At 47.2% G+C, this 16,185-nt stretch overlaps 2 protein-coding genes and 1 long non-coding RNA gene across 3 annotated transcripts in view; 2 read left to right on the forward strand and 1 right to left on the reverse strand.

Annotated features, from left to right (window-relative positions):
• Nucleotides 1–16,185, forward strand: part of LOC148320831 (uncharacterized) — a 229,492-nt gene that overhangs the window by 14,004 nt on the left and 199,303 nt on the right. The gene's annotated exons all lie outside the window — the stretch shown is intronic.
• The window catches only part of LOC148320832 (uncharacterized), a 57,384-nt gene continuing 45,243 nt past the window's right edge, over nt 4,045–16,185 (reverse strand). Inside the window, exon 3 of the long non-coding RNA XR_015839389.1 lies at nt 4,045–4,255. This is a non-coding gene — a long non-coding RNA (uncharacterized LOC148320832). The remainder of the gene's footprint in view (nt 4,256–16,185) is intronic.
• On the forward strand, nt 13,905–14,540 carry LOC148320833 (uncharacterized). The gene has a single exon (XM_088319398.1). The coding sequence runs from the start codon at nt 13,905–13,907 to the stop codon at nt 14,538–14,540; it is 636 nt and encodes a 211-aa protein (XP_088175524.1).

Here is a 16,185-nt window from a genome sequence, read left to right on the forward strand (position 1 = left end):
GATGGGTAGATGAGGCATCCTGTATCGTTTCGTCACAGTGACGCACTGTATTGACACTGTGTTGCTGAATACTGACACCTGGCGGACTTGCAGGAAACATTTGACAGGGTCATCTGACACTGATCTGTCAAACTAATTTTATCCAATTCCATTGATTAGGCATTTCCATTCACATTATTTTTACATATACGTACTTTCATAAAAAAAAATCTTTGATATTCGAGATGCAGTTGATAAATTAAGTAAAAATCTGTCTGAATGCCTAAGTAAAAGTGTTGTGAATGACAATGGACTCATTGTAATTTAAGATTTTTATTGAAAAAAATTAGTTTCTCCAGGGTTTTGTTATTCAGTCTATTTCTTTTTTTTTAGGCAATTTCCCCCGCCTTTATTCCAAAAAAATAGTTTCTCCAGCGTTTTGTTATTCAGTCTATTTCTTTTTTTTTAGGCAATTTCCCCCGCCTTTATTAAAAAAAAATATGTTTCTCCAGCGTTTTGTTATTCAGTCTATTTCTTTTTTTTGAGGCAATTTCCCCCGCCTTTATTCCAAAAAAATATGTTTCTCCAGCATTTTGTTATTCAGTCTATTTCTTTTTTTTTTTTTAGGCAATTTCCCCCGCCTTTGAGCAGATCCTCTCACAAGGCACTGAAGAGGCCGGCGTGCACAAAACCTGTGTGGCCAATATAAATAGGTGAGGGAACGTTGCCTCCATGGACTTCCAGTATAAGAGCGGGTCTTCCGTACGTGCAACGTGTCCTGGTGACCTATAGCGCTGCACCTATGAGTGCGCACACGGCAGAAAACTTGCGTTTACCAGTGACGTCTCCCATCTTGCGGATATTTAACGCAGAGCAACGCGCCAATAACTCGATGCTTGTTTTGAGCATCCATCCTGTTGACAGATGCGCTTTCTTATAAACATAGTTTGGCGAGCGACCGCTGTGTCGACACGGTTCCGGTAGTGGTCACGTGACTTTCTTAAAGCAAGTACGCGCACCGACACGGGGTTTGCCCTGGAAGCTTGGCGCACACAACGACTCCTCAATGTCGCTGGACCCATCACTAGCCACAGCCTTTTAATGACGAAATTATGAAAAAAAAACAAAAATACTGTCAAACAACATACCATTAAAAAAATTACCATAAACTAACATATACAAACGTTTATACTCAAGAACATTATTCTCAGGTTGCCCAAAAGACGATGACACGGGAGCGCCTTGGTCATGTTCATCTTCTGTGTGTAGGCGCATGACGTTTTAAGGTGCTTGCCCGTCACCTGCTGGGCTGAACTATGTATTAAATAAGAAAAGCAAATTGTTGAATGTTGTTTCCCCATGAAGACTGAATTGTAAAATACCCGGAGATGGCTTCCCTGTGCATTAAAAAAAATTTCAGATTGTCCTTTTTTGTTAAGATAATTGTTTAATATTGTAAGTGGTAATCGAGTTTCTGTCAGGTTTAAATTCCCTGACGCCGTTTGGGAGAGCTTTCTTTCTAAAGGTGGCCGAGGCCAGAAGGAACCAGGCAAGGTTGTTCATTTTTACCGGTCGCGAGCGGGAGAGAGGCAGAGAGCAGACAGGCAACTCGCTCAGTTCAGCTCCGCGCACCCTCTGGCCTTCCGCCCCGCCGCCTCCTCTTTTATTAGAGCTTGAAGCAAACTCATAACGAAACAGAAACTAACTCATCATGGCTTACAACGAAAGCAAGGAAACAGAAACTTAACTCATAACGAAAGTTTAGATTAGACAACAAAAACTCAACTCGAGAGCAAAAATGTAGGGGTGTGTGCGTGTGCAATCATTAATGCAATTGGTGTATAAAAACATGATTAGAAATACACAAACTGATTATATAAGGTTACTTGAGGTTATTATGATCTTCAGATTATCTTACAGTTTAAGATATTATTTGAACCAGTGGAGGGCCGTGCATTTCACACCTGGGCCTTCAGTGAAGTCCTACTTCGTCCTACTTGAATAAATCCCCCTCATAATACCATCATTTATGACACCACGGCTGGATAAACAATATAGAGAAACACACTTACACGGCACTGAGCGAGTGTTGGACGATATAGCTTCTCTTGAAAGGTCCGTCTTGAAAATGGCCCTGCATGTGTATCTTCAATTAACCTACACTTTTCCCTCCTTCAGCCACAGTGGTTTAAAAAAACAAGAATATATTTGTGATTTTCGAACGGTCGCCAGTCACGGCTTCCGGGTGTGTTGATTCCGCATAGCGCTGCCCCCTCACCAGTAAGTATCCGATCACAAGACGCTTCATCATCTTCAAGGGCAGCAAGAAGGCTCACTGTAACCAACTCGTGATCTAATTGGCTATCGCAACTGTCTATCAAATCTGAAATCTCATTTACTTTGACAAAAGACGTACAAATTATTATAATTATTATTTTTTTATTTTATTGTTGAAATATACCAAAAATTAAAGCACATATTGAATATAACTGCTTAGTTGAACAACACGAGTTAGGAAAGCAAAAAAATAAAGATAAAGAATTAAAAATAAAATAAATAAATATATAAAACAATAAACAGGTAAGAACAATGTGAGGATCTGTCAGGGTCGCCCGGAGGGCGGTGTGGAGAAGGACCCAGGAATGCGGGGAAGCCAGGCAAGGGGTAACTTAAAAGGATTTTAATGAGTGAACTAAAACGGACAACAAGGTGCTGGGAGAAACAAACAAACGTGACCAAGTGCCAACATAACAAAGACAGACTAAACATGACTAAACCGAATAAACTGACGAAGAAACAGGGAAAAGGACAAATCGCGATGAGCGATGGCATGAACGAGAGCGAGAATGAAATCAAGGAGCGGCCGTGACATTCCTCCAAGGGAAGCAATGTTCCGACGCCCAGCAGTTGGTCCTGAGCGCATAAATAGTCCGGGTAATTAGGGGAGCAAATGGGAGTCAGGTGTGAGGCTGGTGGGGAACGAGCGCTGAAGGACACGCCCCCACTCAGATGACAAAATAAACAAACAAAGACCAGGCATGGGAAACGGAACGTGACAAAAAAAACAACAAAAGACCTGGCATGACCGCCACGGGTCATGACAGGATCTTAATCTAGAAGGGCAAAATGTTCCATTAAACAAAAAAATCTCTGGGCATTATTGTTCGTCATGTCAGCAAAGGATCTTTAGCTTTTTGAGGGATTGGATACGATAAATACTGTTTACTTATTTTTTTGTTCTTTTTGCCTCAGCAGGACTGAAAACACGTTAGAACATAGTTTCTTTTCAAGGTAAGCATAGCATCTTTAAGTGAAAACCGTTCTAACAAATTTATTGGAAAATTGATTACTATCAAAATTGAATCCCTCCACAGACAGCGGCCTCATGTCCGACACATTCTGATACACCACCAGTTGTTGAGTCATTGCTTTTAAGGGGGCTGGAATGGCTTTAATTACTTTATTGTCTTCACTAGCTGAGCACAGAAATTTGTATTTAACACAGAAGTCACTATGAGTTAAAAAATACCTTGTTCATTCATTAAATGAGAAATGGACCAAATTCTTTTATCCATCCAGCTACCCAAAAACAATGACTTGCAGTTGAACAAAAGATAACTTGCGGAATTCTGATTGGATAAAAACTCACACCTAAAAAGACAACGCTTGGATCGAACATGACATCAATGTGGAGAATAAGATCATTTTTTCTTGATTATGTTAGGCCAGCAGAGAAGGCCTTGACGGCCCGATACTGAGATGAACATATTCAACGTTACCTTTTGTGTAGTAATGACTGATAATGTTAGATTGTTTGCTAATGGAGTCAATTAAATAAGCACTAAACTGTATTATTCACTATTCATCAAAAATCAAAGCTGAAACCCATGAAAATAGGGTTAGCCTCAAAATGATTCCTCAAACTTTTCATTTTTACGCAAAAGAAATAAAAAAACGAATACATGACACATTAATAACATTTAAAATAAAGTGACACTCGAAAAATGACATTTGTTTTCTTTTTATTTTATGTGAAGTGTGTGGGCGTGTGTGTGTGTGCAAGAGTGTATTATATCTGAATGTGTGTTATAATGCCATTTGTTTTGGTAGCCTCAATAGCCAGCCCTGCTGGCGGTATTGCTGGGGGCTCCTCAAAACATTCCCTCCAGACATTGATGGGAATGGAGGTCGAGTCCCCGTTGAGGTCCACTACCTCAATGTGGTCGTTTATAACTGCAAATCCCAAAATATTCAACGTAACGGTGGAGTTGCAGCCCTGTTGATGAAAAATAGTTTTAGTGATTTAGAACCCACTTTTACCAAAGAGGGGAAATAACAAAGTACAATCTTGTATCCAGCACTTTGTACTTGGCTGAGTATTACTTAACCTACTGCTTACTGCTTTCATGAAGGACTCAAGAAATCAGAGAATAATTACTGTTAGTAGGCTGAATTCAGATGATTTGGACAATTTTAAATTAAACAATGGCTCGAGATGATTACTTGTTGACTTGCATAGTTGTTGTTTAATTTGAATTGATTAGTTAATCTTGACACCACAACTACTAATGGTCAGTCTGTTTTGAGAGGCAGCAAACACACTCCTACAATTAATTTATGAATGCAGCCTTCATTGTTGTAAACTGTTGACATCTTCCCTGTATGCAACAATTAAAAAGGGCCTTAGTACAGGCACCACAGATATGTAGCGACCTTTTGAGTACCATTGACCAAGAGCCATTAATTTACTCACTGTAATTTCCGAAAATTGGGTCGTGTGGAGGGTCAACCCAATATGGTTCATCTTGGCCTTTAAGTGGGTGAAAATATATCCATTGCCAACCTCTAGATGTACCAAATTGGCCTCCCGCCAAATGCCTATCTTGACCTCCACATCGTTCTGCAATAGTTAGAAAAATGCATATTCAGGGTGTATAATTGAAATGCATAAAAAGGAAAACTATAAATGATGTACTTACTTTTTTTATGGTCACATTGCGCATGGGCACAGGCGGGGCCCCACGTAGCCGCACCATGCGAATTGGACGTATCTAATGTGGACCAAATAGAAAAAAAGCTAAAAAAAACATTTGTATGTTTGCGCAAATGATGCGTGTGCGAACAGAACTGACAGAGGCTGACACGGAAGAACAAAACAGAAAGAAAACTGGGTTATATTGCAATGCTTAATGCAAGGGAACACATGTTTTTATATGCATCAATGTCATTCTGGTCGAGAATTAACAATTCATTCAAGCACGATTCGATTTGATATTTATCTTTTTTTTTTTATTTCTGCCATGTCTCTGTGCACTTGTGTGGTGCTGCAGCCATCCACAAACACAATATGCATTGATGTTTAGCGCAAGCGTGTAAATGTTTAGCGAGTTTTTAATGGAACCAGAAACTATAGAATATGCAGAGTTGCACTGCTACTTTGAAACTACTCATCCATCCATCCATTATCAGTACCGCTTGTCCTCACAAGGGTCACGGGGGCTGCTGGAGCCTATCCCAGCTATCATCGGGCAGTAGGTGGGGTACACCCTGAACTGGTTGCCAGCCAATCACACGGCACGCATAGACAATCAACCATCATCCACGCACACACCCATTCCTCAGGGCAATTTAGAGTGTTCAATCAACCTTCCATGCATGTTTTTGGAATGTGGGAGGAAACCGAAGTACCCGGAGCAAGGCCACATAGGTACGGGAGAACTTGCAAACTCCTCACAGGAAGGCCGGAGCCGGAATCGAACACACGACCTCTGCACGGTGAGGCCATTGTGCTAACCAGTTGTCCACCGTGACGCCCGTGAAACTACCCATGAGCCCCAACAGAAATCTGTGTGGCCCCACTTAAGTGATTTATGTGATATTCTAAAATATATTTTCAAAATATTTCCTCAGGCCCCTATCTGAACCAAGCAACCCCCTTTAGCCCCAGAAAAGAAAAAATATCTCCAAACTGTCCCTGGTTGGAAGGCAATGTTTATTCTGAGGGAATGTTAATATATTTTCCCCACATCTTACCTCTGGAGCGCCTATGTGTGTGTGTGTGGGTGTGTATGTGTGAAATATACTTACGTCGGTTATGTGCCCATCCACGGTCACCATCTCCCCAGGAGCCATTTGTGCGACCTCCAGAGGAGATGATGAGGTTGAGACCGGGAATACCAACGCACGTGCCGCAGCCTCCATATCAGCATCGATGGTGACGACGGGGCCCACATATATTTTGGATTTGGGGCGGGTAAGCAGAAAAGAGTCTTGACCCGCCCCAAATCCAAAATGCGCAAAGACATAGCTGTTGCCCTCTGTGACGAGGGCCGCCAGTGTGTCAAAGAGACACACGGTGTAATTTTTTGCCCCGTCACAGAGGGCAACAGTGAAATTATTGTAGGCCCCATTCATGGCCAAGGTGCCATTTGGTGTCAGGGACCAATTTTTGGCCCGGACCTGGAGCTTCTTGGCCACCACTTTTGCAATAAGGAGATTTGTCGTCATCCTGAAAGAGAAAGTTTTGAAACAATTAAAATCTATTATTTTATTTCTTATCGGTGGATATTTTGAGCGGTTTATATCGATATAAAATAGATTTCTGATGTTCTTTACATCCCTGGTAGTTAACCATGGAACTTTCAAATGATTTAATCATTAATCTCATATTTAGTTGTCATCAAAATATCGCACTTGACACACGTTCACATTTTTTCACTGTCTACATAGCAAAGACATCAAAGGTATTTTAAAAATTGACAAAGGTTAAGTCATACCACAACTGCTACAAAACTCCCCACAACAATGCAGAACTTATTGTATTTGTAATTGAATAAAATGTCAGCTGAGGCTGCTTGCAAAGATTTTAACCATCCACCAGGTGTCAGTGATGAACATACAGAATCAACAGATCAGGAATGTGCAGCTGCTATTGCAGATAGTGGAGTTTACTAAAGTGGTTCAGCAACATTTACTGGCTTGCGGTTGGAGCTTACGTAGCTAATTAATAGAATTGTACCGATACCACTACTAGTATCAGTATCAATACGATACACCATTAAAACACTGGTATCGACAAATACGAACAAATAATGTGCCGATACCATTTGGCGATACTCTAATTGAAGTGTCTCACTCTCACAAACATGAAGAGTGACGGAAATTGGCTGTTTATTCAACATCCTCTCGGATTTTGAACCGCTTCTGAATACTGGGGCAAAGATGGTTATTGTATGCTTTTTACATCACGTGTGCTGTTTTACACTCGACAAAGCCGTAGAATTTCAGTGTTTAATTTGACAAATGATGGATTGGTTGGTTCTAGATCATTTGCAAAGATGATATGTTGGTATGGCTCTTTTTTTCTTATAGATAGGCTAAGCATTTGTTGTCTATGTATTTCACCATATCTCCGCACAATAAGTAACGGAGGGCAGTAATAATGAACAGTATAATTTACGATTAATTTTTTAGGAGATCCTTAGTTTTATAAAGCATACCAATAGTTGCACATATTATACACTTAACACTTTCTGTTGGCACTTCTCAGCATGGATTTCATCAATAACAAGACCCAGAAATTGTAATTCATTTACATGTTACGTCTCGCCTCGACTATTGTAACGCTTTGTTCTCGGGTCTCCCCATGTCGAGTATTAAAAGTCTGCAGTTAGTTCAAAATGCAGCAGCTAGACTCTTAACTAAGACGAGAAAGTTTGATCATATTACCCCGATATTAGCCAATTTGCATTGGCTTCCGGTCCACTTGAGATGTGATTTTAAAGTTCTGCTACTTACTTTTAAAATATTGCACGGCTTAGCACCTTCTTATCTCGTTGACCTCGTGGTACCATATGTTCCGTCCCGAAACCTTCGCTCACAAAATGCTGGTCTTTTAGTGATCCCGCGAGCCAAAAAGAAGTCCGCAGGTTCTAGAGCGTTCTCTATTCGGGCACCAATGCTTTGGAATGCACTACCCTCAGATATTAGAGGCGCCACCTCAGTAGAAATGTTCAAAACACTATTAAAGACGCATTTATACTCTTGTGCATTTAGCTGAAATATTTGTTGGCCTGTTTACTGCCGCTTTTTTTTTCTTTTGTTTTCTTTTCTGCCCCCTTTTCCCCCGGCTGGGGGATTAGGTGACGGTGACCCACTAGGAAGTTTAAGGCATTGACCAACTGGGCATGCACCTGTTCCAGTGATGTCGTCTTCCTGCAGCGCGACATTTGATCAATTTATTTATATACTTTAGCATCTAATTTAATTATTTGTTGGCCTGTTTACTGCCGCTTCTTCTCTTTTCTGCCCCCTCCTTCCCCTGCTTGGGAATTAGGTGATGGGGACATGCTTTGAAGATTAAGGCACTGACGAACCGGGAAGGGACCTGCTCTGCCGAAGTCGTCTTCATGCAGCGCCTTTTCTGATTTCCTTATATTTCAGCACTTCATTGAACTACTTGTTGGCCTGTTTGCTATTTCTGTTCTTTCTTTTCTGTTCCCAATTCCCCGAATTAGGTGATGGCGATTCACTTGGAAGTGGCTAACTGAATTTACACCAACTGACCGGTACAAGATCGAAGGCTCATCTTCGGATATGCTGCCATGGATATTACGGCCCTGGATGAGGACCCACTCCACTGAAGTCATCTTCCTGCAGCACTTCATTCAATTGACTCTTATATTATCTCATCTATTATTGCATAGCATCATTGTATGTGTCAAATGTTGCCCAGTTGGCATCCATTGCAGCCTGGTCATCCTGGAAGGGGGATTCCCCCATCTGTGGTCCCTTCTCAAGGTTTCTCACTTTTCCCCTAATGAGGTTTTGTGAGTTTTTCCTTGCCCTCCTGGGGGTTAAGATTGGGGATGTCGATTGTGGCTATGTAAAGCCCTTTGAGACTGTCTGTGATTAAGGGCTATACAAATAAAATTGACTTGACTTGACTTGACATTGGTTTTAATTTTTTAAAGAGCGTTTTTGTTTTATATTTTCATTTTCAAAAATGTGCTTTCTATTCTAGTTATTTAGTCAGAGAGAAGACCGCGACAAAGAATGGCCCAATCGAAATAAACACTCGACATCATATGTACCTTGTTGAAGTGTACACGTGGTGTCAGAGAGCACAGGTTACAAGCGTACCAATATTGCAAAATTGGGACTATGCGTGTGACGTAATCGACTTCCGTCTCTGATGTCATCGAGAATGGCGGCACGTTTTTGTTTTTTAAATAACAATTCTTCAGTTTAAAGTGACATTCAAACTTAAGTAATGAAGAAGTCAAGTAAAAACTCAGGGACGGCCTTCCCACTGATAGGAGCTATGGCTCCATTTGAACCATTTGCGGCGCCTAATCGATCTGCAGCATATGCAAAAGGTCGCCAAGTACGGTAGCTGCACTTGGACAAAACAAGTGGATGACTTTAAACATTAATCGAAATTACACACATACAACTGATAAATTATGTAATAATTTGATATGTACACTTGAAGAGACTCGTTTTTTCGTCACCGACGCAAGAATTCCACCGAACATCGCCAGTTTCATGGTATGTTGGTCAAATCCTAAAAGAATTGTCGGCAATATGCTTTGGCTGTGCTCTCAAACACTTGTACGCCGTACATACGTCATGAGAGTGTAGTGTGGGTATCGGGTGTCATGATCCGTCTCTGTCTCGCCACGTGTTTTTCGGTCTCTGTTTTTGTTTTCTCAGCTGACCCGTGGGCGTGTCTCCCGGCATTTTCATCATGCCATGTTTTCACGGCCGGAGAGGTACGCCCACCGGTCACTCAGCTGTAACCTGTCATGTCTTGATTGCCGCCCTGTATTTAAGCCTCACGCCACGTACCACGCCTTGTATTGATTTCTCGAACCTCTTGTTATGACCCTTGTTACGCCCATTGACTACGCATCGCGCCCTGCTCTCGTCGGATCCCTTCGCTCGTTTCTGATTGACTCCCCTTGCCCTTTTGCGGCAAGCGATTTCCGTTCTCGTTCTCCTTTCTTGCGTTGCAAGCTCTTTTTGTTGTCGATATCGTTTCCCCCCTGGAGTGGATTTGCCCTCCAGCGCTTTATGTTGTCCTTCGTCGGCTCCACGCCAATTTGCATTGTAAGTACCTGTGTTCTAATAAACATCCTGTTAAACGCTGCATCTCCTGTGTCCGCGGTTAAAGGGTTCCATCTACACTGCTTTCTCAGCCGCGGCTGGGGAAGCAGCTCCTTACAGAATAATCCGACCACCATGGACCCTGCGGACGCAGCGAGAGTGTATAGAGCCTTGGCCAGTCAAGGAGAGATGGTGGGGCAGCAGTCGGCGGAACTCGCGGAGCTCCGCAGCGTCGTCGGCCAGCTGTCCCACCGCCTCGAGATTCTCGACACCCACCTTGGTAGCCTCCTGCCGTGGACCGGCGAAACCCCCGATCCGACGGTTCTCGCGGCCGGAGCCTCCCCAACCGCCTTTTTCGGACGGGAGCCAAATTTACCACACCCCCCTCGCTACGGAGGGGAGCCCGGCACTTGCGCGCAATTTATTCACCAGTGCCGTCTGATCTTCGATCAGCAACCAATCACCTATGCTCACGACAGCGCCAAGGTGGCATTCATGATGAGCCTGTTGACCGGCCAAGCCAGCGCCTGAGCAATGCCCGGTCCGATCTTCGTTCCTCCTTTCCCGCTTTCCTGGAGGAATTCGAGCGGGTTTTCCACCACCCAGTTCAGGGGAGGGCGGCGGGGGGGGAACTCCTCGACTGCACCCAGGGCAGCCGATCCGTTGCTGACTACTCGATCGCCTTCCGCATTTGCGCGGCGGAGAGCGGATTTAATGACGTTGCCTTACGGACTTTGTTCCGCCGCGGACTCAATACGGCCCTGAAGGACGAGCTCGCCGTTCGCGAGGACTCCTCCTCCCTGGAGGAGCTCATCTCCTTGGCAATCCGCTTGGACAATCGCCTGCGAGAGAGACGCCAGGAGAGGGGAGCTGAGCAGCCGCGCACCGAGGCGGCGCGTCATCCGGTCGCCGCCTTTCGCCCCGCCGACGAGCCAATGCAGCTGGGAGGGGGCCGGCTGGATTCGACGGAGCGCCAAAGACGTCTGCGTTCCGGATCGTGTTTCTACTGCGGCACGTCTGGTCACCGCGTGTCCTCCTGCCCGGCACGCCCCCCACGCGGCTCTCCGCCGGCAACCCCCAAGGAACTCTGTAAGTCGTCCGCCGTGCCACCCGATCCTCCCTCCCCTCAGGGGGAGGTCGCCGACGATCTCCCTACCGATCGGGGGGATACGGAGCCCGAAGCACCTAAGAGAATTGAGTTGAGTGGAGAGGTAATCGCTCCGGGCGCCCGGTATAGCGTCCAGTCGTTAGTGGACTCCGGCGCCGACGACTGCTTTATTGACCCCGGGTTGGTCGCCAAGTTAGGTTGCACGGTAGAAACTCTCGCGAAGCCCAAGAGGGTCTGTGACCTCGACGGGCAGCTCCTGGCGGAGATCAGGCAGGTAACCCCCCCACTTACGTTAAGAGTCCTAGGCAACCACGTAGAGAGGCGGGCGGTTTTTGTTATGCCGTCCAGAGCGGCCCCCATCGTTCTCTGTCTACCCTGGTTACGTCGCCACCGACCCGTCATCGATTGGGACCGGTTGTCTATCGACAACTGGAGCCCCCATTGTCACGCAAATTGCTTACGCGCGGCGGAGGAGGGGCCGAGCCCCCGGTCCTCAACCCCCGAGGTGATCTGTCTCGATAACGTGCCCCGAGTCTACCACGACCTCCGGGGGTTTTTTAGTAAAGATAGGGCCCAGTCCCTGCCTCCCCACCGCCCGTACGACTGCGCCATAGATTTGGTGCCCGGCGCGCCCCTCCCATCGGCGCGCCCATATAAGCTCTCTCAGCCGGAGCAAGCTGCGATGAAGGCGTATATTTCCGAGTCCCTTGCGGCAGGGCTGATTAGGCCGTCGAAGTCCCCGGTAGGCTCGGGCTTCTTCTTCGTTCCAAAGAAGGATAAGACATTACGCCCATGTGTAGATTACAAGGGGTTAAACGAAATCACGGTAAAGAACCGGTACCCTCTCCCGCTGCTCGACTCCGCTTTCGCCCGCTGCAATCCGCCACGGTGTTCACAAAATTAGATCTGCGCAGTGCCTACCATTTAGTGCGCATTAGGGAGGGGGACGAGTGGAAGACCGCGTTCAAAACCCCCATAGGGCACTTCGAGTACCGGGTCATGCCTTTTGGGTTGACCAACGCCCCCGCCGAATTTAATTAACGACGTGCTCCGCGACATGTTAAACGTCTCGTGTTTCGTCTACCTCGACGATATCTTGATTTTCTCTCGCTCCATCGAGGAGCACCAGCACCACGTCCGGGCCGTGTTACAGCGCCTTCTCCAGAACCGCCTATACGTGAAAGCGGAGAAGTGCGAGTTTCACGCACGCTCGGTTCAATTTTTGGGCTTCATAGTAGAGGAGGGGCAGCTTAAGGCCGATCCGGCCAAGATAAGCGCTGTGGTGGATTGGCCGACACCCACAAACCGTAAACAGCTCCAACGTTTTCTCGGGTTCGCTAATTTCTATCGACGCTTTATTCAGGACTACAGCCGCCGAGCGCTACCCCTTACGCGCCTCACATCCACCAAGACGGGCTTTGCGTGGGATCGGGCTGCTGAAGACGCGTTTTCGGCCCTCAAGAAAGCTTTCACTAACCCGCCCGTTTTACACCATGCTAACCCCGATCTCCCTTTCATGGTAGAAGTAGACGCGTCTGATTCAGGGGTGGGGGCGGTGCTGTCCCAGCGCTCCCCGGTCGACCAGAGGCTCCACCCCTGCGCCTTCTTTTCTCGCCGCCTCACCCCTGCCGAGGCCAACTATGACGTGGGGAACCGGGAGCTGCTGGCCGTCGTCATCGCCCTCCAGGAATGGCGCCACTGGCTGGAGGGCGCGCCCCATCCGTTCACCGTGTACACCGACCACAAGAACCTGTCATATATCCGATCCGTCAAGAGACTAAGTCCACGCCTGGCACGGTGGTCCTTGCTCCTCAGCCGCTTTGACTACGTTCTGACCTACCGACCCGGCTCCCAGAACCTCAAGTCCGACGCCCTGTCAAGAGTCCACGATCCCGTGGCGGAGGAGGCGGAACCGGACAGCGTCATCCCGGACCACCGCCTGGTGGGATCCCTGCGCTGGGAAATCGAGCAACGCATTCAGCGGGCACAGGAAGGCGACGGCGAACCATCTGGATGCCCGGCGGGCCGGTTGTTCGTGCCGGATCAGCTTCGCGGGGAGGTACTAAAGTGGGGACACTCCTCCCGGGTGGGCTGTCACCCCGGAGTTCGCCGCACCCTCGGCCTCGTCGCCCAGCGCTTCTGGTGGCCCGAGCTAAGGGCCGACGTCAAGGACTATGTCAAGGCCTGCCCCGCCTGCGCGACGAGCAAGGCGTCGCACCAGCCGCCGGCAGGGCTACTTCATCCATTACCTATTCCTACCCGACCTTGGTCACACATCGCCTTGGACTTCGTGACCGGCCTGCCCCCCTCCAGGGGCAACTCTGTCATCCTCACCGTCGTCGATCGTTTTTCCAAGTCCGCTCATTTCGTCGCCCTGCCGAAACTCCCCTCGGCTCTTGAAACCGCTAAATTGCTGATTTTACATGTCTTCAGGCTCCATGGGATTCCTGCCGACCTTGTGTCGGACCGCGGCCCGCAGTTCGTCTCACGGGTCTGGAAGCTGTTCTGCCGAGCGCTGGGGGCCACGTCAAGCCTGTCCTCCGGGTACCACCCCTAGTCGAACGGGCAGTCCGAGAGGGCCAACCAGGACCTAGAGGCCACACTTCGGTGCGTATGCAGCGACCGACCATCGTCATGGGCGGACCACTTGCCCTGGGTGGAATACGCCCACAATACTCTGGTGTCGTCGGCCACGGGACAGTCGCCCTTCATGGCGGCCTACGGCTACCAGCCCCCGCTCTTCCCGTCCCAGGAGGGGATGGTCGAGGTACCCTCCGTCCAGCTGCACCTCAAGCGCGCCCACCATGTCTGGCGGGAGGCCAGAGCGGCCTTGTCCCGCACCGCCGAACGCAACCGGCAGATCGCTGACCGCCGTCGCCGACCGGCCCCGACCTACCACTCGGGCGACAAGGTATGGCTCTCGTCCCGCGATCTCAACCTTGCAGGCTCCTCACGCAAGCTGGGTCCACGCTTCTTGGGCCCGTTCGAGGTCGACTCCGTCATCAACCCGGTGGCGGTCAAGCTCAAGCTCCCGACTACCATGAAGGTCCACCCCGTCTTCCACGTGTCCCTCCTCAAGCCCGCCTCCTCCTGCCCACTGCTTCCTCCATCCGCCCCACCTCCACCGCCGAGGATCATCGAGGGAGGTCCGGTGTACACGGTGCGGGAGATTCTGGACTCCAGGCGCAGGGGCCGGGGTGTGCAGTACCTGGTAGACTGGGAAGGCTACGGACCGGAGGAGCGCCAATGGGTCCCCCGCTCCTGGATTATGGACCCCACTCTTATGAAAGACTTCCATGATAGCCACCCCGGCAAGCCAGGTAGTCCGCCAGGAGGCGTCCGTTAAGGGGGGGTACTGTCATGATCCGTCTCTGTCTCGCCACGTGTTTTTCGGTCTCTGTTTTTGTTTTCTCAGCTGACCCGTGGGCGTGTCTCCCGGCATTTTCATCATGCCATGTTTTCACGGCCGGAGAGGCACGCCCACCGGTCACTCAGCTGTATCCTGTCATGTCTTGATTGCCGCCCTGTATTTAAGCCTCACGCCACGTACCACGCCTTGTATTGATTTCTCGAACCTCTTGTTATGACCCTCGTTACGCCCATTGACTACGCATCGCGCCCTGCTCTCGTCGGATCCCTTCGCTCATTTCTGATTGACTCCCCTTGCCCTTTTGCGGCAAGCGATTTCCGTTCTCGTTCTCCTTTCTTGCGTTGCAAGCTCTTTTTGTTGTCGATATCGTTTCCCCCCTGGAGTGGATTTGCCCTCCAGCGCTTTATGTTGTCCTTCGTCGGCTCCACGCCAATTTGCATTGTAAGTACCTGTGTTCTAATAAACATCCTGTTAAACGCTGCATCTCCTGTGTCCGCGGTTAAAGGGTTCCATCTACACTGCTTTCTCAGCCGCGGCTGGGGAAGCAGCTCCTTACATCGGGATTGAGCCACTCGCCTTGCACGAGACCTTGAAACACACATACACGCGCACACACCCCCACACACGCTCACACCCCCACACACGAAGGTGACCCTCCAACCCCCACAGCCATTTAATGACACAATTAATAAAATAAACTAAAATAATGTCAAACAACAGCCAATTAAAAAAATGAATCCCCTCATACGTACATTCAAGTGACTGAAAACAACCCCCCCTCACCAACTTTTATCCTCAAGAACATAATTCTCAGGTTGACCGACAGAAGAGGGAGAACCTCCATCACATTCTTCTTTCGTGGTCGGCGGATGACATCTGACGTTTTGAGGTGCTCGTCTGCCACCTGCTGTGCTGAACTATGTATTAAACAAGAAAATCAAATTGTTGAATGTTTTCCCATGAAGACTGAATTGTAAAATACCCAGAGATGGCTTACCTGTTTTACTGTGCATAAACATTTTTCCGATTGTGCTTTTTGTTGAGATAACTGTTTAATATTGAAATTGCACACGGAACTGGTAATTGAGTTACAGATACTATATTAACATACTAAATGTTAAGTTTTGTACAGTAATGATTGATAAGGGTGCATAGTTAGTTAATTGAGTCAATTAAATAAGCGCTGAACTGTATTATTCACTATCCATCAAAAATAAAAGCTGAAACCCATGAGACGAGGCGAAGCGCCAAAATGAATCCACAAACTTTCACATTTTTAGGATATGAATTTTTATTTTTAATGATGTGGTGTGTGTGGGTGTGGATGTGAATGACAAGGTTACTAAAATGTCATTTGAAACAATTAATGTTGAATACTCAATGTCCAAGGTAAAGTATCAAAAGGAAGGTCTTATTTCTATACTGCAAAATCAAACTAGCACAATTTGTTTTGCTCCAGGAAACTCATTCGAATGAAACGGATGAACATTTTTGGACAACTTAATCTTGAGACAAAATATTTTTTTCACATGGTACTTCATCATCTGCTGGTGTAGCAATTCTATTCAATAATCAAGCCAAAATAATTACTACTATATCTGATGATCTGATCTGGGGAATA

The sequence above is a fragment of the Idiotropiscis lumnitzeri genome, chromosome 16, assembly GCF_059441095.1.
Source record: "Idiotropiscis lumnitzeri isolate Australia: NSW breed Sydney's pygmy pipehorse chromosome 16, RoL_Ilum_1.0, whole genome shotgun sequence".
Taxonomy (NCBI): domain Eukaryota; kingdom Metazoa; phylum Chordata; class Actinopteri; order Syngnathiformes; family Syngnathidae; genus Idiotropiscis; species Idiotropiscis lumnitzeri.

Excerpts from the sequence above, each read along its gene's own strand:
- LOC148320833 (XM_088319398.1), top strand. The coding sequence starts at position 13,905 with ATGGCGGCCTACGGCTACCAGCCCCCGCTCTTCCCGTCCCAGGAGGGG.